The sequence below is a fragment of the Hemitrygon akajei genome, chromosome 27 (assembly GCF_048418815.1).
Source record: "Hemitrygon akajei chromosome 27, sHemAka1.3, whole genome shotgun sequence".
Taxonomy (NCBI): domain Eukaryota; kingdom Metazoa; phylum Chordata; class Chondrichthyes; order Myliobatiformes; family Dasyatidae; genus Hemitrygon; species Hemitrygon akajei.
In genome coordinates, this window is record NC_133150.1 from 38,256,113 (window position 1) to 38,282,488 (window position 26,376).

Here is a 26,376-nt window from a genome sequence, read left to right on the forward strand (position 1 = left end):
AGCGGGAATTGAACCCCAGTCGCCGGTGCTGAAATAAAAACAGAAAATGCTGGAAAAGCTCAGCCTGTTAAGCAGCATCTGGAGAAAAGAGATTTAAAATTTCCAGTGGGACGTACCCTTCAAAAGGCAGAGGTTTGTTTAAAAACTTCTGCAAGCCCCAAACTGTATAAGGGCTTTAACTCTGCTCCATGCGCCTGTGCTCAATCCTGCCGGAGATGGGGTGCCAGAGTTGTCACCCACAAGGATCAAGTCCGAACTGGAAATGCACAAACCCACACTGCAGTCAACCAGAGCTGAACATTGGGTTTGTCCGCACAGCACGAGACCATGTGACGCCCCCCCCCCTCCAGCACACGTTATGTGGCCGCCAAGAAATCGATAACGCAGAGAGTGATGAGACAAGAGAGAAAGAAGATTTGTGGCGATAACAATATCGCAGATAACAAAAGTAACTCCAGCAATTCAACCTGCAAGGCAAACAGCTCGAGGCAATGTGGCAGCAAATGGAACTCCAAACAAAAGGTAGCACAACAACAGAATCTGCCTTGTAATGGAAAGGGGATGGAGAAACAGGAGCGGGAGGAAGTGTAACAATGGGCCTCCGGACAAAAGAATCAAACAAAAGGGAAATGTGACAAGGGGACAATGGCGTATAGTTTGCTCCGTCATTCCTGCTTTCATAGCAGTTTTATCTCTCTTTCCTTCCCTTTCCAAAGCCTCCTGTTTGGATTTCATCATATCTTGTTTCCTTTCAACACACTGCTTTGTCCACTGCACTGGATTTGATCCACAATCAGGTTAATGTAAGCTTTAATTTGAGCTCTTGTGTGAGTCAACAGTAACCCACAGAATAGAATGCACTGTTAACTCTTCAGGTGCCAAAATGCCTCATCTTGTGTATAAGGCCATGAGAAAAAGGCAAAACTGAAAACTGGCACGCTTCTTAACGCCTCACAGGTCTGGCCCATAACGTACAGCTCTTCCAGTCAATAAGGGCTTACGTTCCTGCTTTCCACCATTTCTGACCTACTTTTGTCTTCCTCTATGGAGTTTCCGATTCTGTCTTTCCAAAACCTATCAATCTCCCACACCTCTTTAAAATCCTCTTTTTCCTCTTCACAGATAGCTCAGGTGTCTGTTTAACAAGTTTTACATTTCATAGCTAGCAAAAGATGTCAGACAAATACTGCTGCTTTTGTTATAAAGGTAAAGCTCGCTATACAAATCAAATGATCAATTTCAAAACTCCCGTCCCTCGTGCACTTTGCAGAAGGCCTGCAAAGTGACTATTGCAAAAAGAAATGTTGCACTCGATGTGGAAGGAAAGCCCGTACGTTGGGACATCCTGTTAAACTGTGTGACGAATGGGACTTGATTACCACAATAAACCTGCAGCCAGGAGCCTCACAGGAAAAGTCTGAAAAGCAGCAATGACCTGTAATCTGACAGTGATCGATGTTACCAGGAGACCATAAAGTCTTATCCTGTTCTCAATAACTGTTCTTACACTTGCAGAGAAATGCCTCAAGGAGAGACAGGAGCTCCAAAGATACAGCAGCTGTTCGAGGCAGCTTGGATAACGTGCACAAGGCTCTGGAGAAGGTTTTCTTGGTAGTATATATAGGGGGGCTCTGCTTCAAGAAGGCAATGTACCATCACCGAAGATCCCCAACATCCATCATCAAAGGATGGCAAGGGAGCATAGCGGTTAGCGCAATGCTTTACAGCGCTAGCGATCATCAATCTGGGTTCCATCCCGCCACAGTCTGTAAGGAGTTTGTACGTTCTTCCCGTGACCGTGTGGGTTTCCTCTGGAGACTCCAGTTTCCTTCCACGTTCCAAAGACATACAGATAGGGCTACGGTTAGTGAGTTAGGGGCATGCTATGTGGGTACTGGAAGCTTGGCGACACACGTGGTCTGTTCCTCAGACTTTGTCAGTTCTAGACACAAATGATGTATTTCACTGCATGGTTCGACGGACATGTGACAAGTAAAGGTAATCTTTTTTAAAATTTCACCATTCGGGCCACACCATCTCCTCACAGCTACCGTCGGGCAGGAGGTACAGAGGCCTGTAGTATAGCAAGACTAGGACCACTTTGATCACTTGGCATTACAACAGACTGAAGCCTGACGTGACATACCACCGGGTAGGTTCCAGATCAGTTACTTCCCTTCAACCATTCTTTCCTTGAATCAACTGGCACAACCATAACCCCTACAGTATAGCAAACCTAGGACCACTCCAGTCACTTGTCACCACAATGGACTTTCTTCCTTGTTTTAAAGTTACACTTATCTTGTGAACACTGCTAAATGTGGCACGGTGGAGTCGTGGTTAGCACAGCCGACCCAGGTTCAATTCTAGCCACTGCCTGTAAGGAGTTCGTACATTCTCTCCGTGACCTTGTGGGTTTCTTCCGGGTGCTCCGGTTTCCTCCCACAGTCCAAAGCTTGGTAGGTGAATTGGTCATTGTAAATTGTCCTAGGGTTAAACCAACGGCTCAAAGGGCTGGAAAGGCTACTCAATAAATCATCCAATGCCACGTGCCTGCAATGCAGCTGCAGCTGCAAGTGTGCACAAATATCCTTGAATTTACGACAATAAACTTTGTCTTGGGTGAATGAAAATACAGTGAGGAGCCTTGTCTGTGTGCCAAATCATTCCATACATAAGTATATTGAGATGGTGTGACATTGAGCATAGTGTGACATTGACGGAGGCAGTGCAGGTAGGCAAATAAATTGCGAGGGTCATTGCAATGTAGGTGGTGAAATCGAGAATTAAGTTCATGGCTTAAGACTTGACTTCAATTAATTAGTTATGATGCCCACAATAATACCAAACCGGCACCAAAATTCAAGTACATGAGTGCATCGCTGTGACAGGGCCCAGGTCTTAGAGCGAGGAATGACACGATAACTGGATGATTTAAATGCCGGGCCAGGTGGAATGAAAAGCCAGGGTGTTTCTGCTCACAGCTCCACGGTGTTTACTGCACTGAGGCTGAAAGTATGGGCTTGCTCCGGGCTTCGTGTGTGCGGGCTCCACGGAATTTACTCAGCTCTGTGCTGAACCGAAGCCGAGCCTGTGGCCTGCTCTGGGCTTTGTGTCTGAGGGCTCAATTTCACTCTCAATACTATTTGCCTACTTTCTTTGATTGCATGACTTGTTTTTTCTCTCTCTCTTGCACAGCGGGTGGTTGTCAGTCTTTAATGAAACGGGTTCATTTGGGTTTTTTGTTTTGTGGCTGCTGTAAGGAAACGAATCTCAAGGGTGTACAATGTATACGTGCTTCGATCATAAATGTACTTTGAAGTCCTTCGGGGGAGAAATCTGTCTTTCTTCTGACTACATTGTCTCTAGATGGTGAGGGAGAGGTGCAATCAACCTCTATTTCCTAACCGTGGAGTATACTTGTTGTTTAGTCAACGTCAATTCTAGAAAGCAGGTTTTGGAGGGGAAGGTAATTCGAAGGAGTGCCTTCTCTCCCAGAAGCAGCCTGGGCACAAGGGAGATTTCCCAAATCCTTTGTACGTGGTTGTGTTACAATGTTTTAACAATAAACTTCCAACCCCAACTTAATGACACTAAATTAATCTAATGAAGTATTTTTTCTCTAAAACCCTTTATTTCATGGATGGAACACTGGCAATAGCTTCAGGCCTTGGAGAGGTCACAAGATTGGAGTCCCATGTGAAGCTACTGGTCTAAGATTTGCCAGGGTCAGGAACCCTGATTATCAAAGACTCTGGTGCAGTCTCTCACAAACTTGCACTAAATTTCCTGAGGCAACCAAAGCAGTTCACCTCTTTGCTCTTAATATGGCTTTGCTGAGACAGGATGACAGCTGTGGTTATCCACATAACATGGGATTTTACATAAGAAATGCTCTTGAAGTTAGTAACAAACAGACTCAAGCTTTTGTTTAAAAGTTGAGCCTGTTGGAATGCAAAGTGGGAGTTGCTGTTGAGACTCAAGATTCAAAATTGGTCGTTGGCATTCTTTAGTACACGAGCATATGTAGAACAAAATGATTGTTAGTCCACAAACAAGAGAAAATCTGCAGATGCTGGAAATCTGAGCAATGCACACAAAATACTGGAGGAACTCAGCAGGCCAGGCAGCATCTATGGAAACAAGTGCAGTCAATGCTTTAGGCCTTTGGCAAGACTGGAGGAAAAAAAGCTGAGGAGTAGTTTTAAAAGCTGGGTGGAAGGGAGAGAGAAACACCAGCTGATAGGTGTAGCACTTGTTCTGCTTGCAAACCTCCTCCCTCGCTACCATCCAAGGCCCTAAACAGTCCTTCCAAGTGTGGCGACACATCACCTGTGAGCCTGTTGGAGTCATTTACTGTGTTTGGTGCTCCCTGGTGGCCTCCTGTACATCAGTGAGACCCGACGTAGATTGGGAAACCGCTTTTGCCACGCATCTACGCTCCGTCCGCCAGAACAAGCGGGATCTCTCAGTGGCCACCCATTTTAATTCCACTTCCCATTCCGATATGTCCATCCATGGCTTCCTCCATTGTCGTGATGAGGCCACACTTGGGTTGGAGGAACAACACCTTATATTCCGTTTGGGTAGGCTCCAACCTGATGGCATAACCATCGCTTTCTCAAATTTTTGGCAATGCCCCCCAACCCCTTTTCCCTCTCTCAGCTCATCTCACCAATCAACTTCTAAGTTCTTTACTTCATCCCTCCCCCTCCACCCATCACCTGGTGTTTCTCTTTCCCCTCCCCCCCCCCCACCTTTTAAATCTACTCCTCAGCTTTTGTTCTCCAGTCCTTCCGAAGCGTTTGGGCCCGAAACGTTGACTGCACTTCTTTCCATAGATGCTGCCTGGCCTGCTGAGTTCCTCCAGCATCTTGCGTGCGCTGATTGTTACTCCAGATCTGACGCAGCATAAAGAAACAAAGCCAATATAAATATATTTTTAAAAATCCTATAAAACATCAAATATTTTGAAAGTGGGCGTATATACACAAGATTAGTTTATATACTCAGTACGCACAATAAGTGCAATAATCACCTGCAACTGCCCTTTGGACTTGGAGGCAATTTAAAGTGACAGATCCAAAGTGAGGCGAGGCAGCAGGCCTGTTGCCGAGAGCGACGAAGACCCAAGGTTCAACTGATTTAATCACTGGGCCAAATTGAAAAGGTCGGGTCCAGGCCCCTGAACACATCGAAACAACAGAACCCGCTGTTCGGATGACGATTTAGGCGCCGGGCCAGATTGAAAAAGGTCAGGGCATCGGAGGGGCAGGCTGGCTCAGCTTTCGCTGCTCCTCAGTGTTTACTTAGCTCTGCGCTGAACTAAGGGTCTGTGGACCATTCAGAACTCTATTTGCTTGCGTTCATTGTTTGAATGGTTTGCTTTCTTTTCTCCTCTCTCTGCACGTAGGGTGATTAAAGAGTTTTTTTTAAAAATGGGTTCTCTTGGGTTTCTTTGTTTCGTGGCTGCCTGTAAGGTTGTATAATGTACATGTGTTTTGATAACAAATGTACTTTGAACTTTGAAGTCACACTACGTGGAGGAGTCTCCGATCGCGAGGTGACTCTGACTGGAAATGATAACGTGACCGTGACTCCTGACAAGTGGAACTCTTCTAGGTAGCAATGGGGCAAATGAGAGCACAGGAGGACAGTGACTGCGTCAGTGTAGGTATGAGGTGCGGAGTGTAGGTGTAAAGTTACAGTACATGTGTGGGGGGGTGAAGAGTGCTGAGGGGCTGTGGAGAGGAGTGGCTGATGTGGATGTCGTGGTGATGGGTGAGACCGCCTGGGTGACTAGATTCCAAGCACATGATGAACAAGATGACTTGTGAGCTCTGTTTGGAATAAATACGGTACTGGCCACTATATTAGTGACAATACGGTTGGTCTGCCCAACATTGAAGCTTTGTAATGAGAGCCTGGGGTTGACAATATGCTATCAATCCTTTGTACTCTGCAAACAAAACAAACAAAGAGCAGGAGAGAGGAATTTGGCAAGAAAATACAATACTGCCTCTCTCATTCCCAGAACTCCCATTCAGTACAAAGGACAATCTGGCATTGTTGGGCAAGCACGGAAAGATGGTCTTCAGAAAGCACTGAGACACTGGGTCTGTTCTGTACACGTACGATGAAACTCATCAATACCCCTGAAAGCCTTGAGCAGGGCAGGGAGCCAATCCTTCGCGGAGGAGTCGCTCAATCCCAGCTGACACTTTAATTAATGGTGACAAAAATAATGGGAGTTCAAATGTCAGGATGCCCCGCGTGGGGCCCGACGACAGCAAAATTATTTCATCTAGATCGGCTGCACCGGAAACCGTCGGCCTCATTCTGCAAGCTGCCCAAATTCCTTGAGAATAAACCCCTCGTGGCCTGTACTGTGACTCCAATACATCGAAACAAGAAGTTCCAACTGAAATCTAGATCTTGTGTGGAGCTGTTGGTTTAAAAAACTTTTTCCTTCACCCCCCCTCTACTTCTATTCCGCACTATGGCTTCTTATCTCTTCTCACCTGCCTATCGCCTCCTCCTTCCCTCTCTCCTATGGTCCACTCTCCTCTCCTATCAGATTCCTTCCTCTCCAGCCCTTTATCTTTCCAACCCAGCTGGTTTCATCCATCATCTTCCAGCTATCGTCCTTCCCCTCTCCCCCCACCACCCACCTTTTCGTTCTGGCATCTTCCCCCTTCCTTTCCAGTGCTGAAGGAGGATCGAAGCCCAAAGCATCAACTGTTCAATCATTTCCATTGATGCTGCCTGACCTGCTGAGTTCCTCCAATATTTTGCGTGTGTTGCTTTGGATTTCCAGCTTCTGGAGACTTATTTGTGTTTAAATTTAACAAAGTGTTTGGCTCCAGCAGTTAATCTCCACTGAGAGAATACATGTGCACTTACCTAACCAATATGTGACAGGTACCGTAACAGTTGGGTCCCAACTAGAGTTTTGACCATTCAGGAGGGATGCGATGGTATCAGAGAAACTGACAAGTTTTAACTTGGAAAGAGTGAACTAGGAGTGACTAGGTAATGTAGCTCCATAGAACCCTGGGTAGATCAGTATTGTGTTCAGTTCTGGTCACCTCACTACAGGAAAGATATGGAAGCTTTAGTGAGGATGCAGAGGGGATGTACCAAGATGCTGTCTAGATTTAGAGAGCATGTCTTATGAGGACAAGTCGAAAAAGCTGGAGCTTTTCTCTTTGGAGACAAGGAGGATGAAGGGTGACTTGATAGAGGTATACAAGATGATAAGAGGCATAATGTGGATAGGCAGAGACTTTTTTCCAAGGTAGAAATACGAGGGGGCATAATTTTAAGCTGTTTGGAGGAAAGTATAGGGGGGGAATGTCAGAGGTATTTTTTTTTACAGAGAGTGGTGGGTGTGTGGAGTGACCTGCCGGGGTGGTGGTAGAGGTATTTAAGAAAGGAATGGGTAATAGAAACATAGTGGGAGGGAAGTGTTAGAGTAGGCTAAAAGGTTGGCACAACATTGTGGGCTGAAGGGCCTGTACTGTGCTGTAATGTTCTATATTCACTACTCAGTGCTCAACCAGAAAGTGTGATGAGGAATCTGAAGAGCTATTTGAACTACAGTCTGCCGGAATAATTTAGCAAATCAAGTGGCATCCGTGGGAGGACAGAAAATTACGTATCAGATCAAAACCCTATGTCAGGACAGGCAGGTCTTCAGCCCGAAACGTCAACGATTCCTTTCCTCCCACAGAAGCTGCTGGAGGGCTTCACAGGCCAAGCCTTCCCCCACTGAGCACATTCACAAGGAGCTAATGCCATAAATGCAACTCGTTGAATGCAGTTTTAACATGAGAGGGGAAAGTTTTAATGAAGGGCTGAGGTGCCACTTTTTCCACAGCAAGGTTGCTGGGTGTGTGGAATGAGGAAGTGGTGGAGGCAGGTACAACCGCAATGTTTGAAAGAACGTTGGACAGTTACATGGAAAGGAAATATTTAGAGGGGTATGGGCCAAACAAAGACTTGCTCAGGTGGACACCTTGGTCAGCATGGACAAGTTGGGCAGAAGGGCCGGTTTCACTGCTGTATAACTGACTATTCCACCAGCATTTTTCTTGTTTGTAATCTATTTATTTGTGCTTCCTTCTAAGCAGGGTGGACATTTCTTGGTAAGGGTGTAGTAGGGGTGGCTTGGAGGATGTCCTGATTTATACATCCAGCTGTTCCGTCATTTATGTCCACCAGGTGTCACCATCACACCAGCTGCTGTCGATACGTTCGCGTGATGGCGACTCGGCAATGGGAGGTTGCCAGCAAAGGGCTGTGAGTGATGCACAGCTAACGAACAGGGGCACAGGGGCAGGAAGCGCTCTAGGAACATGCAAAGACACTTCTCTTTCAGTCAGTGCTGGGGGGGGGGGGGGGGGGGGGGGGTAGTGGTGGTGGTAAGGGACTAACTACACTGCACACACTGTGCCAGCTAATTTGCACCAAGTAAGCACAGAATAGGCCAGGACCCAAAAAAGCACATACTACACTGAAGGAAGGGAAAATAATTTGTTATATTAGTGCTAAATCATTAAAATGTAGAGCACTACAACACAGTAACAGGCCCTTCGGCCCACAACGTCAGTGCTGAACACAGTGCCAAATTGAGTCCAAATGAAGAGTCTCAACCCAAAATGCCGACCATCAATTTCTTTCCATTGAAGTTGCCTGACCTGCTGAGTTTCACCAGCATCTTGTACGGTGCTCCACATTCCAGTGTCTGTAGTCTCTTGTGAGTAACCTTCTGCCTGCACAAGGCATACCCCTCCATTCCCTGCACATTCAGGTGTCTATCTAAAACGCCACTATCATATCTGCTTTCACCATTACTCCGGGGCTGCTCCGTCCACCACCTATCACTCTTGGTGTCACAAACTTGTTCTGCATCTATCCTTTAAATTTTCACCCTCATTATCTTAAATGCATGTCCATAAGAACTAGGAGCAGAATTCGGCCATTTGGCCCATCAAGTCTGCTCCACCATTCCATCATGGCTGATTTATTATCCCTCTCAACCCCATTCTCCTGCCTTCTCCCCATAACCTTCAACACAAGAACCTATCAACCTCTGCCTTAAATATACCCAACGTCCTCTAGCTCGAGCAAATTTAATGAACACACCTCCACTTATTTACAAGCAACTTTGAATATCCTGACGTAGAATGCCCAGAGTAAATTTGCCAATGGAAGATCTTTAACTACCACTCTACAGATGCTGCCTGACCTGCTGGGTATCTCCACCAGGTTCTTGACTTTGCATTTTAATACAAACGTTTTGTGCCGGCAAGTTTGCTGCTGGTTTAAGTTCCTTTCCTCCAGTGTTCCAAGCTCTACCGTGAGACGATCCAGATACTTGTAAATCCTCTCAACCACTAAACACACTTCAGCTTATTATCTGCTGCTTCCTCCGTCGTTGACCAAATGAATGTAAGAACACAGAATACAGAAAAGTTTGGTAGTGTACAGGCCCTTCAGCCCACAATGTTGTGCCAACCTTTTAATCTACTCAAAGATCAATCTAACCCTTCCCACCCAGGTAGTCCTCCATTTTCCTTCATCCATGTGCCTATCTAAGATTCTCTTAATTATCCCTAATGTATCTGCCTCTACCAAGCAGCATGTTCCAAGCCCTGACCACTCTGTGTAAAAGAAAACGTACCACTGACATCCCCCCTGCCTAAATGCCTAAAATGCCTCCAAATGCCTAAAATTATGCCCCTCGTACGTGTCATTTTCATCCTGGGATCTACACCCCTTTTCATCATGTACAATTCTATGACGTCACTCTTATCCTCTTCCTCTCCAAAGAGAAAAGTCCTAGCTTGCCTAGCCTATCCTCACAAGCATTCCTTGTAAACTTTCTCTTTCACCACCTACAAAGAATGGGAAGAAGTGGAATCTTGGACCTTTTTTCGTCAATTTCCCACAGATCCGCACTCAGAGCGTGAAGAACTATTTCTCTTTGACCACAAGGCTCTGTGTGCTATTGGCAATTCATCACAAACAAGGGAAGATTCCCAGGTTTTTCTACTCAAGGTCCATGAGCATTCAATTTTAACGGCTATCAAATTGGTTGAGAGGCTGTATAACACTCTGCCCATCAGAAGGAGTTGGTCTCTGGGGTGAGAGAAGCGGAGAACAAAACTCTTCCAGTTTATAGGGATAGGCGACCTCATCTGAATGAACTCTTCTCTAGTTATTGCCTACCCGCACTGCACTTTCTTTGTAGCTGTTACACTTTATTTTGAACTGTTATTGTTTTAACCTGTTCTAGTGCACTGTGCAATGATCTGATCCGTATGAACAGTCAAGCTTTTCACTGCATCTCAACAATATTAAACCAACCTCAACTATTTGCTCTGAGCTCCCATATCAGCAAATCAAGAAAGATGAAAATATTCAGAAGAGAGAGCATTGGGAGATATCCTCCCATCAACAACTCTAACTTCAAATGGAACTCTAGACATCCTGCTTGTGAGGTTGATTCAAAGATGTGATTGACCCAACAAATAACGAACTAGGGTTTTTCTCTTTGGAGTGAAGGAGGATGAAAGATGACTTGATAGAGGTGTACAAGATGATAAAGTGGCACAGATCAAATGGGTGGCCAGAGACATTTCCCCAGTTTGGAAATGGCTATTACCAGAGAGCCTAATTTTAAGGTGATTGGAGGAAGTATGGGAGAATATCAGGCTTTTCTTTTGCACGGAAAGTGGTGTTACAGGCAAGTACATTAGGGGCTTTTGAGAAACTCTTAGGCACATGGACAATAGTAAAATGGAGGACTATGTCAGAGGAAATTGTTAGATTGACATTATAGTAAGTAAAAGGGTTGGCACAACATCGGGGGGCCAAAGACTCTGTGCAATGCTGTCGTGTTCTATGTTCTACATTACCTTCTGTAAATTTCAAAGTCAAATACATCAATATTTTTGGAAATTATGTTTGAAGTCACATGGAGCACTTTGGACACTAAGTCCTGGTTTCCACCAATGAGAAAAGAAACTAGTAGCACACTAAATCTTACTCTGCTTGCTGAGATGCTGATGCTTTGAGTCTAGTCTGTACCATTCGGAATACATATATCAATTGCTGTACATAAATAAATCTTGGAGTCCATTACATTTCAACTGTTATTTGCTAGGAGTCAAGGTGATTGCAAATTCCTGTCTCCAAGCCAAAGTAAAAAAATTTTGCAAAAACAATATAATTAATAGTTTGGAAGCCTTAAACTGCAAGACAGGTCTAGACAAACAGAGGTGTTTAAGGTTAATTGCTCTAATTAAGGTAAATGGGGCAGGATTCACCTTTTGACACTCAGAGTCAGCAAACATTCGGAGGTGAGAACATCTTGAAAGCCATTAACCTGAGATGCCGTTGCTTCTCTTCCCACAGTTCCTGACTGACTTGCTGAGTATCTCTGCCATTTTCCATTTTAATATCACTGCTTGATTCAGCCCAAGTGGGTTTGCAACTGGTTCAACTTCCTTTTATTCACCACCAATGCTCAAAAATCTCGCTTTCTGTGAAACACCCCTGGGTCTTAGGAGGATTATTAACAGAAATTTTGTGCAGATGGAGCTTAAAAATTGGATTTAGCTTGCTCCACATTGAGGTTACATTGTAGATCTGACAGAGGTCCTAGAACAGTGTCCAGGACAATGAAAAGAATAGAGAATGCATTGCTTAGAAACATTCAAAGCACCTTTTTGCATGCAACAGTGACTGCTTTCAATGTGGATAGTTGGTAGTCACACCACAGAGCAAGATACCACAAACAATGCAACAAACACTGCAGGTTATGTTTAGAGAGTGCATTGGTACAGAATGGGCATCATAACACCTTAAATCATAGGAGCAGAATTAGGCCATTCAGCCCATTGAATCTGCTCTGACACAAAGCTTTTTTATTTGAAAAAGGTGGAAGAGGGCCTGTGAGCCCCAAGGTTTAAACCAAGAGAAAGGAGGTATAGAAAAGGAGAGAGACAAAAGACATACCAGAGAAAGGTAAAGAGGTAATGATGACACTTTAATATTGGGAGAGTGAATGTGTGTTAACATCTTGAGTTGGACATACATTACAAGCTTTTTACTGTATCTTGGTAAGTGACAGTAATAAATTAATACCATTCCTTCATCAAGACATCCAGAAGTGCCTTACCTAATTTCATTGAGGGAGTGTCGTCACCTACAGTGGATCATCACTAGGTTGTCATGGGAACTAGGGATGAACCATAAATGCTGGCCTTTACCAGCAATGCTGACATCTCAGCATACAGGGCCACGCAGACTGCAGGACATGGCTGGGGTTGGCTGGTGGACGGACTTGGAAGAGAAAGGATTTTTTAATTCAGTGTAAATATGGCGAGCACATAACGCCGGGGAAAATGGAGGTCGATAATGACAGCACAACATCAGGCAGGGAGTGAGCAAGAGAGCTCCAGCACAAAGTAGGTCACCAAGGATGAGGATCAGGTGACCACTGAGAAGGTCCATGGGCCTAAATGATGGTAAATGGGACTGCTGCAGATGGGCAAACAGGTTGTTCTGAACATGGTGGGCCTAACAGACTGTTTCTTAAAGACTCCAAGGAAGATTTTGAGTTGGAAGGCAGTGAAAGAATGGACTCTTAAATAAATAAGTACATTTGCTAGTGGTAATATTAGTTTATGTATCACGTGTATGAGTTATAAGCACTGTGTTGTGCACCTTGGTCCAGAGGAACGTTTGGTATAATACATGTGTATTATTAAATGACAATAAACTGAATTTGAACTTGAGCTTAGAATCATTAAAATTGGAGACAAGCAAGAGGTCAGAATTACTCAGAACATAGAAGTCTCAGAGGATTACTACACAGCGATAGAAGATAGCAACACTGGATTCGAAATGGAGGCTATTTGAAGAGGGACAAAGAAACCACAAACTTGTGCGCTGGGAGGATTCAGATGGACCCAGACAATAAGCAATATCAATGTTAAAAATAGAACGGGTCACAAGAGAAAATATCTCCACTCACAGGTTTCCAATCAATGTCACATGCTGCGATATCAGATTTGCAAGTTACAACACTATCGCTGTTCAGCTACAATGTTCAGTTGTTTTTGGTCAGACAAGATACCCTGCAGGGAGACTGTTTTCCAAGAATCCTGAGTGACCAAAATAAGACTGTCTTCATATAAATTCTGTCCCAAAGTTGTGACTCCAACAACGGTAGCTGGAAGGATTTTATTTCAAGTAATTCGAGATACAAAAGAGGAAAAATTGGAGTTGTGAATTCCTTGTTCAAAAAGCATGTCAGTGCTATTTTAAATATGCTTTCTCTCTCCCTCTCAGGAAGGGTTATGGTGGTCAGAGGAACATAGTTACCATGGAAGTAAAATATCCCAAAATCACTGTTGTTTACTGAATTGTTTTCCATCATGGTACCTGGTTCTCCAGCTCTTAGGGCTTGCTGGAGGACAATCTATGGAATGTCTCCCAACCCAAGAATGGGAAGCATGACCTATGGTTGAGGTAAGAGCATCTTGCCGTGCTACACAATCAAAAAGTACTTCAGAGCAAAAAGGAAGACTGCTGTGCTCTAAAGCTTGCCGCAGAGAGCTGCAGTGAAGGCTCGCGTTTGCTACTGTGGGAGAGCACCGAGGACTGGCGCCACAGTAGCATAGTGGCTGGTGTCACGGTATTGCAGCTCGGGGCATCCTGGAGTTCGGAGTTCAATTCCGGCAGCGTTCTGAGAGGATTCTCTTCACGCCCTCCTGGTGGAATGTGTGGGTTTTCCCTGAGTGGCTCCGGTTTCCTCCCACGGTCGTAAGTAGCACCGGAGAGGCTAATCGGTCATTTCAACTTGTCCTGTGGTTAGGTTAGGGTTAATTGGGGTTGCTGGGGCGTCATGGCTCAAAGGGCCAGAAGGGCCTACTCTCACTGTATCGCTAAATAAACAATAAAAATTAAATTTACCAAGCTGATTTCAGGTGTGGTGGAAGTGCCAAATGAGGAAAGATTGACTCAACTAGGTTTGTATTCACCAGCGAGTTTATAAGGGGCGCTAAATTAAACAATATTAACAGGGCAGGACCGACAGGACAGGTTGAAGATGGTTGGCATCTTTAGAATGAGTTCCAAGAACTGAGATGCAGAGAAATTTCTACACTTAGAGGGTGGTGAAGGTGTAGAATTTGGCTAACATAGCACTGAAAACATTACAAAGACCGCCTCATCAAGACCCTTGAACATGATTTGTCTACCTAGAGTTTCTCTACGACTTTAATAATATATTCTACACCGTTTTGTCCCTTTTTGTGCTGTCTCGATGAACTTACGTTTGGGAAATGATCTGTCTGGATGACATGCCAACAAAAGATTTTTGCTGTTATATGAGACAATAATAAACTAATTATCAATTAATTAATAGTACAGGGAAATAATAGGAATATAATCAGAATGAGATTTATTATCACTCACATGTCGTGAAATTTGTTGTTTTATTACTGCAGTACAGTGTAATACATTAAAAAATTCTATAAGTCACAGCATGGAATATATAATAAACTAAATAAGCAGTGCAAAAAGAGAGCAATATAGTACAGGAGTGTTCTTGGACCATTCAGAAATCTGCTGGCGGTGGGGAAGAAGCTGTTCCTAAAAGGTTGAGTGTGCAACTTAAGGCTCCTTGACCTCCCCCCTGATGGTAGTAATGAGAGCTTGTCCAGGATGGTGGGATAGGTGGTGAAACATGATCATATCGAAAAGCAGAACAGGTTCAAACGGCCTACTGCAGCTCCTACGTTTCACGTTTCATTGAAATGGTACACACGTTCAGCTCCCACTTACTATAAGAGGTCAACAACTCGCCCTTTCTGGTTTACTGGCAAAAGGTACACAGATACCAGGAGAACTTTCAAGCAGATAATACCCTTTCAGGAATTCAGACACCAAATTAAGAAAAGGTGTAGTTCTCTTGTCAATCTCAAATATGCATTTAAATAAGAAGCCCCACACAGTTCCCTCCTTGGAACACAGAAGATGGGTGTATCTACCATGAACTGGTACACATACGTCTGTATTAGAGTTTGTTAGTCCAGACTTGATCACTTATGAAGAAGCACAAAGTGTCCAAACACCATTCCAGAACCAGAACATTTTGCCCACTACCACGCCAACAGGCAGCTCCACAGCCAGGTGCACGATCTTTCCTTTTTGAATTAAATTCCTATTTACCTGATCAAGCCGAATCGAAGCGCGTCCATGTCGTATTTCAATCTAGAAAGGAAGAGTTCGCTCTCCGCCTGCATCACTGAAAATCTCATTACAGTTTGTGGGGCCTCGCAGTGTGAAAGTGCATCAAAAGCAAAAAAAACACGTTCAATCAGCAAGATAATCTCTGAGATTCTAGTAAGAGTGGAAGGGAAGTTAAGAATAAAAAAATAAACTATGGCATAAAGACATTTCTTCAAAGGTTGTGGTGGTATTTTTCTGCTGACGCACAATAACCAAGAGATGACATTTTGTTACAGCTCGCTCTCACCCTTCGCTCCGCCCTACAATTCCGATTGACCAGAGATACTGGAATAGGTGCAGCCTCATTAGACATCCATCCGTCTCTCTCGAAGCATCTACATTGACTATAAATAACCTTCTGCAAATACTTCTCTCAAACACAATTAATTATCATTGCTGTTATTCTTCAGATACCCTTGCTACTGGCAGGCAACGCTCTCTCTCTCTCTGTATGCTTTGAGTGGAGCCACAGTACTCCCGTTTCCATCTTTTTGTTTCGTGGGACTTGTTGACAGATTTATAAGTTGACAACTGGATTTGATGGGCTGAACCAGGGAGTGGGTTGTTGGTCTTTAGAGCGAGAACAAAGAGAAGTTCCAGCAGTGTATGCTTCACTGCTTTTGTTGATGATGACACACAAGTATGCAAAAGACTGTTAACCTCAGTTCGAGGGATCTTGCATGAAAAGGCCTGATAAAGGTTGGTCTACAAGGTTCTCCCTGGCCTGACAGCTCAATGGACGAATGACAAGATACTTGTCTCAAAATATTCCACAGTGCCTCAGGTATGAGACACTGAGCTAGTCCGGGTTGGGTTGTGCAAGGTCAAATCTATCGCAGTTGTTCTTGTTCAATGCTGGCATCTATCCACCCAATGACATCAACTCCCCATGGTTTCACAACTGTCCTTCCAGAGAAAGTAGCGATTTTGTGACCCAAGTGAAGATACAATGAACTGTTGCCTCCTACTGAAATTTTTTCCAAACTTAAAATCAAAATGAACTCGCCTTCTTTCCATCATCTTCGAATGCAAACCTCATATTGTGTCATAGAGTCACAGAAAAGTACAGCACAGAACCAGGCCCTTCAGCCCATCTAGTATGTCCTGAACCATTTAAACTGCCTACTTCCATTGATCTGCATCAGGACCATAGCACTCCATACCGCTATCATCCATGTACCTATCTAAACTTCTCTTAAATGTTCAAATCGAGCTGGCATGCACCAATTGCACTGGCGACTCATTCCACACTCTCCCAACCTTTGCAATGAAGATTTTCCCCTCATGTTCCCCTTAAACTTGTCACCTTTCACTCTTAACCCATGACCCCTGGTTGAGGTCCCACCTAACCAGCTTGCATTTACCCTACCTATACCCCTCATAATTCTGCATACCTCTATTAAGTCTCCTCTCAAACTTTTACGTTCCAAAGAATAAAGTCCTATCCTGTCACCCAGTATTTCTCCCCTCCTCTCAACCACCTTCCCCCTCATCTGATGTCACCTATCGCTTGCTAGCATATTATCCTTTCCCTTCCCCCAACCTCCTTATTCTGGCTTCTTCTCCCTTCCCTTCCAGTCCTGATCTCAGTCCAAAACACTGACTGTTTATTCCTCGCCGTAGTTGCCGCTTGTCCTGATGAGTTCCATCATTTCTTGCTCTGGGTTTCCAGCACCTGCAGAATCTCCTGTGTTGGGAGGTGACTCAATGCTTTTACTTACAGTAAAACTAGTCAATGGAATAGAACAGTCCCTGACTAGAGTAGGTGTAGGCGTGAGACACCTCCTCGGAGCAAGAAAGAAGGCTCTGCCACTACTGAATAAGGAGAGAAATTGACAGAGACTTTTGTAGGTGTGACATCGGCACGCTGCTCTCCGTGGCTTGGTTAACATGGAAACAATGCTGAGGTCTGAGAGGAAGAAGTCATTCACCACCCCCCCCCCCCCCCAACCTTCCTCTGTTCATTTTTATCTTAACACACAGACTTGTGTATAACTGATTGCCGTGTCGTTATTCTGTAGCAGAATAAATAAGGCAATAGAAATTTGGTGAAGGTGGATCTGCATCACAGTAGAAGCTGGACTAATTCTGAACTACGATCACTGGAAGTCTGTTGTCAGGTTTCCCTCCTACCTCAGCCAGAGGCAAATAGTTTATCAAATTAGATGCAATAAATATTACATTTTTTTTCTTTGTTTTCTGTGATGCTCAACATAAAGGCAAAAATGTACAAAAGAGCCAAAACGGAAACATCAGCTCTACGCCAAGAACCACAAATATTCCTGAACTCCAGGTAACTTTCCCAGCACCCTCCCTCCTTCCTCTCTGGATCCGGAGACAACTGAGCGGAGGCTGATCAGATATTTGCTGACCAATACCCGCAATGCCTTTACAAGACGGGCGACCCCAGCCATTATCAATACTCTCCGGAGACTCTCTGCCTGACGTCAGTGGTGGCATTAACAGGACTTGTGATAGGCACCAGCTGCTACAACAGGGTGACCAAAACTGCACACGGTGCTTCAAGTGCCAACTCACACTTGACTTGTACAACAGCAACATAATGTCCTAACTCCTATACTCAAAGCCCTGACTGATGAAAGCCAGCATGCTAACCACCTCTTTCACAACCCTGTTCACCTGTGACACCACTTTCAATGAACTTATACTCCTAACTCCCTCTGTTCCACTACACTCCCTAGCATCTTACTATTCACATTGCAAGCCCTATGCTAGTTTGACTCGATGGGCAGAATGGTCTAATTCTGCACCTATATCTGATGGTGTTGACAAGGCAGGCTAAAGTACTAAAACAAAACTCCAGACTCATCAAGTTTAAAGTCCCTTACCCCACGCATTTTGCATGTAATTTAAATAAGATACTTGTGAATGAAAACTTGTTCTTAATACTTGTATGTGAAGAAACAATAAACAGGCAAGAGATCTAGTAAATTCCACAGGGAGGTTTACAGCCACTGTTTCTTTTCTAGGCCCAATTAAGAACAATGCGGGTCAATGCTAGCTATTCTAACAGACTGAAGCAATACCCATGCACCTAGAGTGGTGCTCAAATGTCAAATGACTCTGCACACTAGATACTGTTCACAGTCCAGTGACTGAAGTGGAAGATTTGATTGCTTGACGACTGAGGTGATTTCTTTCCCCTTCCAGTCAACTCTGTCACTGACAGGGGCGAGACAATTGACTTCTCCCCATGCTAAGTTCTGATTGCTCCTTTTGTGTTCAGCTCTCAATACCTCTTTGGAAACTCTCTGAAAATAATACAAAGAACTTGGGCTTATTTTTGGAACGGTTTAATTATTGCATTAGCGAAGGGTTGCATATCTCAATGAGCATTTCAACCTTCTGTTGTCACATTTGTAAATAAACATGTGATTAGCTTGGCCTAAAAGGTTTTGACAGATAGGAGGTTAGAAATAGTTTGTGCGACAGAAGTCAGGAATCTTCCAACGACCACATTTGTTAATAAATCCAACCACTGACTGAGCTTGATAGTTCTTGACAGAGTATTCAAAATGGGCATGAAACAGCTCCGACTGTGTTAACAGACAATAAAAATTGTTGTTTGCTATGTGACAAAGCTTATTTAAAGTTCAAAAATTCAAAGTAAATTTTATTGTAAAAGTGGACATGTGCCTCCATATATGATCCCGAGATTCATTTTCTTGCGGGCATTCATAACAAACACAAAGAAATACAACAGAATCAATGAAGATCAATGGAATGGGGCGCCGTGGAAGGGACGGAAATAATATTGGGAATATGAGTTGTAGGGTCCTTGAAAGTAGAATCAATTCAGTGATGGGGCAAGTGAAGTTATCCACTCTGGTTCAGGAACCTGATTGTTCAGGGGTTTGAACTGTTCCTGAACCTGGTGCTGTGGGACCTAAGGCTCCTGTACCTCCTTCCTGATGGCAGGAGCGAGAAGAGAGCATGGCCTGGATGGTGGGGATCCTTAAGACACAAAACAACCTGCCAATTTTGCTTCGTAAGTGATACTTGTGAATGATAACTGAAAATCAATAGTTCAATACCAAATCTGCATTAGAAAAACCTTATCAATTGCTGTGTGGCTTTATTGGTTTATTCCACACACCTTCTTGGCACAGTGTGGTCAATTAAACTACATAATCAAGCAAAAGTTAGCAAATGCAGTCACGCCCCCTGAAGCTGGTCAGGGCGCCAGAGGCCTAACTGGAGTTTAGAGGGAGGTACAAAGTTTGCACTACACACTGTGGCTGGTTTGACCCAGTTATAGACTGTGCACCTGGATCGCGGTCTGTGCCAAAACGGCTTTGTTACACAGTCATTTTTCACAGGCCCTTCGTAAACAAATCTTCTTACCCAGCTAACATCCTGGAATTCTTTTGAATGCCCATTCTTGTCAGGGTACCTCCCATCCTGTGCAGGCTGCACGTCAGAAAGTATCGTTCTTTACTCCAGAGAAAAACTCCTGCCAATGCCAAGTATGTGGACCTATAAATAGTTACATGCTCACGCTGGGCACAAGGCCAGGAATCAACCCCATGCCTGTAGAGACACTCTTGATATGGCTCTCAATGTAACAAGGTTGCTATTCAGATTACAGAGCTCTTTCCTTTTCACTTTAGACCAAATGCTAAAGTCTACGATAACATTTCCTTAATTAAAGCCTTTGATGCTGGCTGTAAAACATACACCAAGCCAGATTGTCAAGTAAACTGCCATTTCAGACGCTCCTTGTGATCTTGCAATGAAGCAGATGCCTCGCAGTTCCACGAATGGGGCTCAGTCAATGCTATCGATGTAGAGTTTCAAATCATAAACACAAGAGGTTCTGCATATTCTGCAGACCCAGAGTAACACACACAAAATGCTGGAGGAACGAGATGGCCTGATTCCGTGCTGCAAATTGTTATATAACTCAACAGGTCAGGCAGCATCTAGGGAAAGGAATGAACAGTTGACGATTCAGGCCGAGACACTTCACCGGCCCAAAGTATCGACTGTTTATTCCTCTTCATGGCTGACCTGCTGAGATCCTCCAGTACTCTCAATGTGGAGTTTTCCTACTGAGCCTGTGATACTCCAGCTGCCTCCCATGTGCCAAAAGCATGTTGGTAGGTAGGCCATTTACCTGCTCTAATGTTGGTGGGTAGCAGAAAAATTGGTTGATGAAGATACAGGAGGGGAGAGACAGGATCCCCACTATCCTCCTCACCTCATCTCACCCATCACCTGCCAGCTGGTACCCTCTAGTCTGACGTCTGTCTCCTCGTCTCCTTTCCTTTCCAGTCCTGATGACAGGTCTTGGCCTGGAACATTGACCGCTTACTCCTCTCCATAGACATTGCCTGACCAGCTAAGTTCTTCCAGCATTGTGAGTGTGTGAGTGTACCCAGAGGGCCGTTCCTGTGCTGTACGACTCTACAACGTCAATTTGAATTTAGCGCAAAGTTTGATCAGTGGAAGTTATTTGTCTACTACTGTCATGCACACCAAGATAAAATGTCAAACTTTTCTTTTGTGCACCATCTAGAAGGATCATTCCATACAGAAGCTCCTCAAGAAAGGAAACAGAAAGCAGTATTTACTATTGCTTTTACAGAGAAAGTGCAACACAGGCAGACAAATAAAGAGCAAGGGCCACAATTAAGGGTGGTGAATCTGTGGAGTTCATTGCCACAGATGGCTGTGGAGGCCAAGCCATTGGACACAGTTAAAGCGGAGGGGGTACATTTAAAGCAGAGGTTAATAGGTTTTGATTTAGGAAAGGTGTCAACGGTTATGGGGAGAAGGCAGAAGAATGGTGTTGAGAGGAATAATTAATCAGCCACGATGAAATAGTGGGCCAGACTCAATGAGTTGAATGGTCTTACAGCCGTGTAACAATAGATAACGTTACACTAGATCTTTAAAGTAATACCATCCCACCAACTTTAAGGTAGCAACTTCCACACAAAGATGTGTATTGTGTTAAGTTTTCTGCATGTCAAAGTCTAAGTTAATGCATGGCAATATTTTATCTTTGGTTAAGTATTGTGCAATTTAAGTTAATACACAAACTATTTACTCGCAGGTCTTTATAACAATTTTGAACCCCTCCACTCCCCACCATCATCATCAAGCCCTTTATGCAAGGTGAAATCTCCCACAGGAATGCATCTCCAATGGGGCAAATAAATTCGACCTGATTAAACCTGTACCACTAAGAGTGGCAAAGTTCACTTCATATCCTCCAGTGAGGAAAGAAAAACATGGCACGGAGCCACTGTAAAATGCTCTCATAAAGAGCATGAGCAAATCTGTATTCACATTTTATTCTCTCAATGAATGCCAAAGCACTTCATGGCCAATTAATTACTTTTGAAATGTCGATCCTGTTCTGTCGGAAGCATAGCAACTAATTTGTACCCAGTGAGATCTCTCAAACCACAAGTGAGATAAATAATCAATCAAGTTACTTTTTGATAATGATTCAGCCTTGAATTTTACCCAGGACATTTAGGAAAACATTGATTACTGCTACAATCTTTTACTTCAATTGGAATAGCCCATTGGGTAACTTAACATCCTCTGTAAAAACATTAACACCCTGGATTACTTGCTTATCCCAATCCAGATTTTAAGGGCTCTTTAACTTGTTATTTCATTGCTATTTATTTATGTTTGCATTTGCACAGTTTGTTGTTCATTGATCCCGTTTACAGTTACTGTTCCATAGATTTGCTAAGTATGCCCACAGGAGAAAAGTATCTCAGGTTTGTATGTTGCGACATGCGTGCATGCTGATAGAGATTTTTACTTTGAACTTTTGAATTTTGAGATTTTACCTTGAATATCTGCCAGTATTATCAATCCTGAATTAGAATTCTTCAGCAGCATCACAAAACCCATTCAATCCCACCTTGCTATTTCCTCAATGAGAATTAAACCCGGTGGAGATGCCACACTCTCTCACTAATCCCACACAAACTTTCAGAAAGTAAGTGAATAAATCAGGAAACTTTAATCAATCTAAGGAGAATTTGTAGTGGGATCCATCAGCCATTAAGAGCTGGTACAATCAGAATGGGCAGAATGGCCTCCTCTACTCTGTGACAAAGATTTATTCTTAGAAGTATTTTATTTACTGAAAGACGCACGTTTTTGTTACAGAAGTCACCTCTACTTCCTGCGAATGCAAGCAGAGGAGTTGGGATAAAGCCAGAGATGTGATAATTATTGGCAACATGCACAGCATACAGTGCCTTGATAGAGCATCCATCCCCCACAACTATTACCACATTTTACTGTCTCACATTCTACATGTAAAATATATTGAAACGGGATTTTTTTTTTTGAGCCAATCCACAAATTATTGGGCATCATGTCCAATCAAAAGAAAAATTCCAAAATGTATGAACAATCCACTAAAAATCAAAAACCAAAATTGTGAGGCTGAAAAAGAATTCATCCCCTTTGTAATTACTACGCTAACTTTCGTTAGGTGCAATATACCGTATTACCTTACCAACTCACCCAATTTGTTGATGTAGAGAATTGGAGGATCATTTGTTTTCAGTTAATTGATAAGAATAAATACTCCCTCTCTCTGTAAGGTCCAATGTTTGGCAGATTTTCAACAGACTAGACTAAAATGAAGACTAAAGAGCATTCATGACGTCAGGGAAATGATAATGGAGAAGCACAAATCTGGGGAAGGGTACAAGGCCACTTGAAAAGCACTGAACATACCTTAGAGCTCCACGCAGTCCAACATGAAAAAGTGCAAAAAAAATATGAAACCATGGCCACACTACCCAAGTCAGGACACCCTTCTAAACTTAATTGCTGGAGAAGAACGGCACTTGGAAGAAAGGTTACTGTGATGCCAAGTCACTTTGAGTGAGCTGCAGAATTCAGTGGCTGCAACAGGAGATAAAGTTCATCATGCCACAGTCTCTAAGGCCTTGTACAAAAAGGGTATTTGTGGAAGAGTGGCAAGGAAGAGGCCCTGGCTGAAAAGAAAGCTTATCTAATACATCAGACATATAGCAACATCCTTATTGTAAAGTATGATGGTGGTAGCAGCTATGGGGATGCTTTTCAGCAGCAGGAACTGAAAATCTGGCCAGGATTGATATGAAGACCAGTGCTGCTAAATACAGAGAGATCCTGGATAAAAACCAGCTAGACTCTGCCAGAAGCCTTAAATTGGGGAAGAAGTTCATCAATGACCCAAAACACACTACAGAGCAATCATGGAGTGGCTTCAAATTAAGAAAAATGATGTCCTTGAGTAGCCCAGGCAGAGTCCCCGGGCAAGACCTCAAGATTGCTGTCCACTGCCGTTCCCCAACTAACGTGGCACAGCTTTAGCAAACCTGCAAGGAGGAATTGGTAAATCTTGCTCCATCACATTGTGTAAAGCTCATAGATATTCATCCAAAAGGACTACTGGCCATAATAGCTATGAGAGGTGAGCAAAGGGGGATGAATACTTTGGAGCTGCTGACATTTCAAGTTTTTTAGTTTTTTCATGTTTCACAATTTTCTCTGTTTTTAAGGCTCTTCTGTGAAATTCACATATAAAAATTCTCAGTTAAATTGATCAAGATCGCATTTATGTGAACTAAGGGGGTGGGGCTGAATATTTTTACAAGGCACTGCGAATACATTTACAAGGCACTGTAAATACTAGCAAGCTAAGAACAATCTTGAATACATCGAATCTCAGTAGCTCAAAGAAAATACATATTTTTAATAACTTCATTGTCTACTCTCCAAATGGACTAAATCATTTTGAATTTATATGCAAGAGCAGGAACTCTGCACAACATTTAAAAAAGGCGAATTTTTGGTAAACAGTTCAAGTGTTTGTACCTATAGGGATGGAAAGGGCTCAGATTTGGAGTTGGTGCACAAATTGAACTGGCTGAGATTATTTTATAGAAAATTTCTTTAACAAAACCCTCTTTGTCGTAATGAACCACCAATTATTTTGGCAGCCAAGACAGCAAGGAAGAGAAAGGGTTCCTGATCCTGGCTAACAGCAGAAGTGAGAAAAATGTATAGTTCTGTGCAACATGATTTAACTACACAGTTCATACTCATTCAATCCCAGAACAATTAATAAGAAAATAGGAAAAGAAATACAGGCACATTAACCCTTTGGAGTTGCAGTCAATTTAACAATTTAATTGGTCTTGCAGTCTGCATGGTCTGTACATTTGCAGAAGCAGAGACAATCTTAAACCCAAAAATGCCTGAAGCTATTATGAGTATATACATATTGCATTCAATCTAGTTTACATAGCATTAACACAGCAAGAGTAAGCTAATGTGATTGACTCTCAACAGGTATACATCGGGCATTACTGTTGGGTGGCGAGGTCTCTACCAATGGAGTTGTAAGGCGCTTCTTCCCTCCGCCAGCCTGCAGGACACCCTTGGGCAAGGTGTTGCACCTGCTTAGCCCTGCCCCCCACCCCACCCAACCAGGGTTATGTGAAGCCCTGGGAGCAGTGATGGATGGACATACGAACAGCTGATGCATATCACAAGTCCTGGTTATACGAACACTGATGGCAGGCAGGCTATCTCTGAAGAGTGTTGACAATGGCTGGGGTCACCCATCTTGTAAAGACACTGCTCAGGAGAGGGCAATGGCAAACCACTTCTGTAGAAGAGTCATGTATAAGACCATGGTTGCCCACATTAATACAACATGGCACATAAGATGATGGTGGCTTTTTGAAACACAACATATTTATTTCATGCCACGATCCTGCATGCAAGGTAAAAGGCAAGACCACGAGACTGTAAGATATAGGAGCAGAATTAGGCCATTTGGCCCATCGAGTCTGCTCCACCATTTCATCACGGCTGACCCAATTTTCCTGTCAGCCCCAATCTCCTGCCTTCTCCCCGTATCCCTTTATGCCCTGTCCAATCAAGAATCTTATCAAGCTCTGCCTTAAATATACATAAAGACTTGGCCTCCACAGCTGCCTGTGGCAAAGAAATTCATTCTCATCTCTGTTCTAAAAGGATGCCCCTCTATTCTGAGACTATGTCTTCTGGTCTTAGTCTCTCCTACCATGGGAAACATCCTCTCCACATCTACTCTATCAAGGCCATACACCATTCAATAGGTTTCAATCAGGTAAACCAAGTGCCAGTGCATTTTAAGACCAAGACAGGCTGTAGCAGTTTTAATATTTTACATCATCATCATAAACGTAAAATTAAGTGTCTCAGCCAAGGTTGGGTTGTCAATACTCTGGAAAGGGAACCTACCTTGCTGTCTGTTATCTTGAAAGTGAGAATGTAACCAAATCATTTCAGACATCACAAGATATCCCATAGCACACGGAGGACATCGTTCGGAAATCCCTACTTTGCAGAAAGGACGGAAGGACTCTATACCATGGGTGGCAATGAATACCGCTTAATTGTTAATTTTAGTGAGAGCATGATAGCCGATGGGAAGGAACAAGGGATGTGGGGAAATAGAGGGCATAGACTGAACATCAGAACAGACTTGAGGAACTAAATAGGCTCCACTTGTCCTTGTCTGTGGCTTTGGGACAAACTCTAGGTCCAACAATATTAAATATTGAATCATTACTTAAAATAAATGCTATATTCGGTGTTGGGTGGTGGGTGGCGGGGGGGGAGGGGGGAGCACTTCGCAGCCAGGATTGAAGTATTCTCCCAGATTTTTATAGTGTTTTTGGTGCTTTAAGAAAAGAATGGGACATATGATATGGCTCCGATACACAGTATGCACAGTTTGGAGTTTGAGCACCTGCAGCTCAAACAACAAAGACATGGTTTCCATTTGTTTAAACAGCCTTACTATCAATGCATGAGGGCCACCATCTTTATACCCACAATACCAATACAGTGATGCATCTGCTAGACTATACACACATCTTTTGAGTTTCCACTGCATTCCTTCACTTCTGGCTTCAGGCGAGGGTTGAATGTAAACGTCACGTGACAGCTCCATTCTCTGTAGGAATGCTGATTTTGTGTCCTTGGAATGGAGTTGCCAGTGCTTCTGACGTTTCTCTGTGAGAAGTA

The 26,376-nt window shown here is 43.5% G+C and overlaps 1 protein-coding gene across 4 annotated transcripts in view; it reads right to left on the reverse strand.

Moving 5' to 3' along the window:
- LOC140717270 (transcription factor SOX-13-like) overlaps positions 1-26,376 on the reverse strand; it is a 207,532-nt gene that overhangs the window by 56,116 nt on the left and 125,040 nt on the right. Inside the window, exon 1 of one of the 4 annotated variants that reach the window (XM_073030686.1) lies at positions 19,672-19,735. The exons of 1 other annotated variant lie outside the window; for it this stretch is intronic. In XM_073030686.1, the coding sequence (XP_072886787.1) occupies positions 19,672-19,727 (56 nt within the window). In that variant the 5' untranslated portion in view covers positions 19,728-19,735. Of the gene's footprint in view, positions 1-4,757; positions 4,866-19,671; positions 19,736-26,376 lie in introns of those variants that run through there. 2 more of the 4 variants (XM_073030687.1, XM_073030689.1) reach the window with 2 other exon arrangements.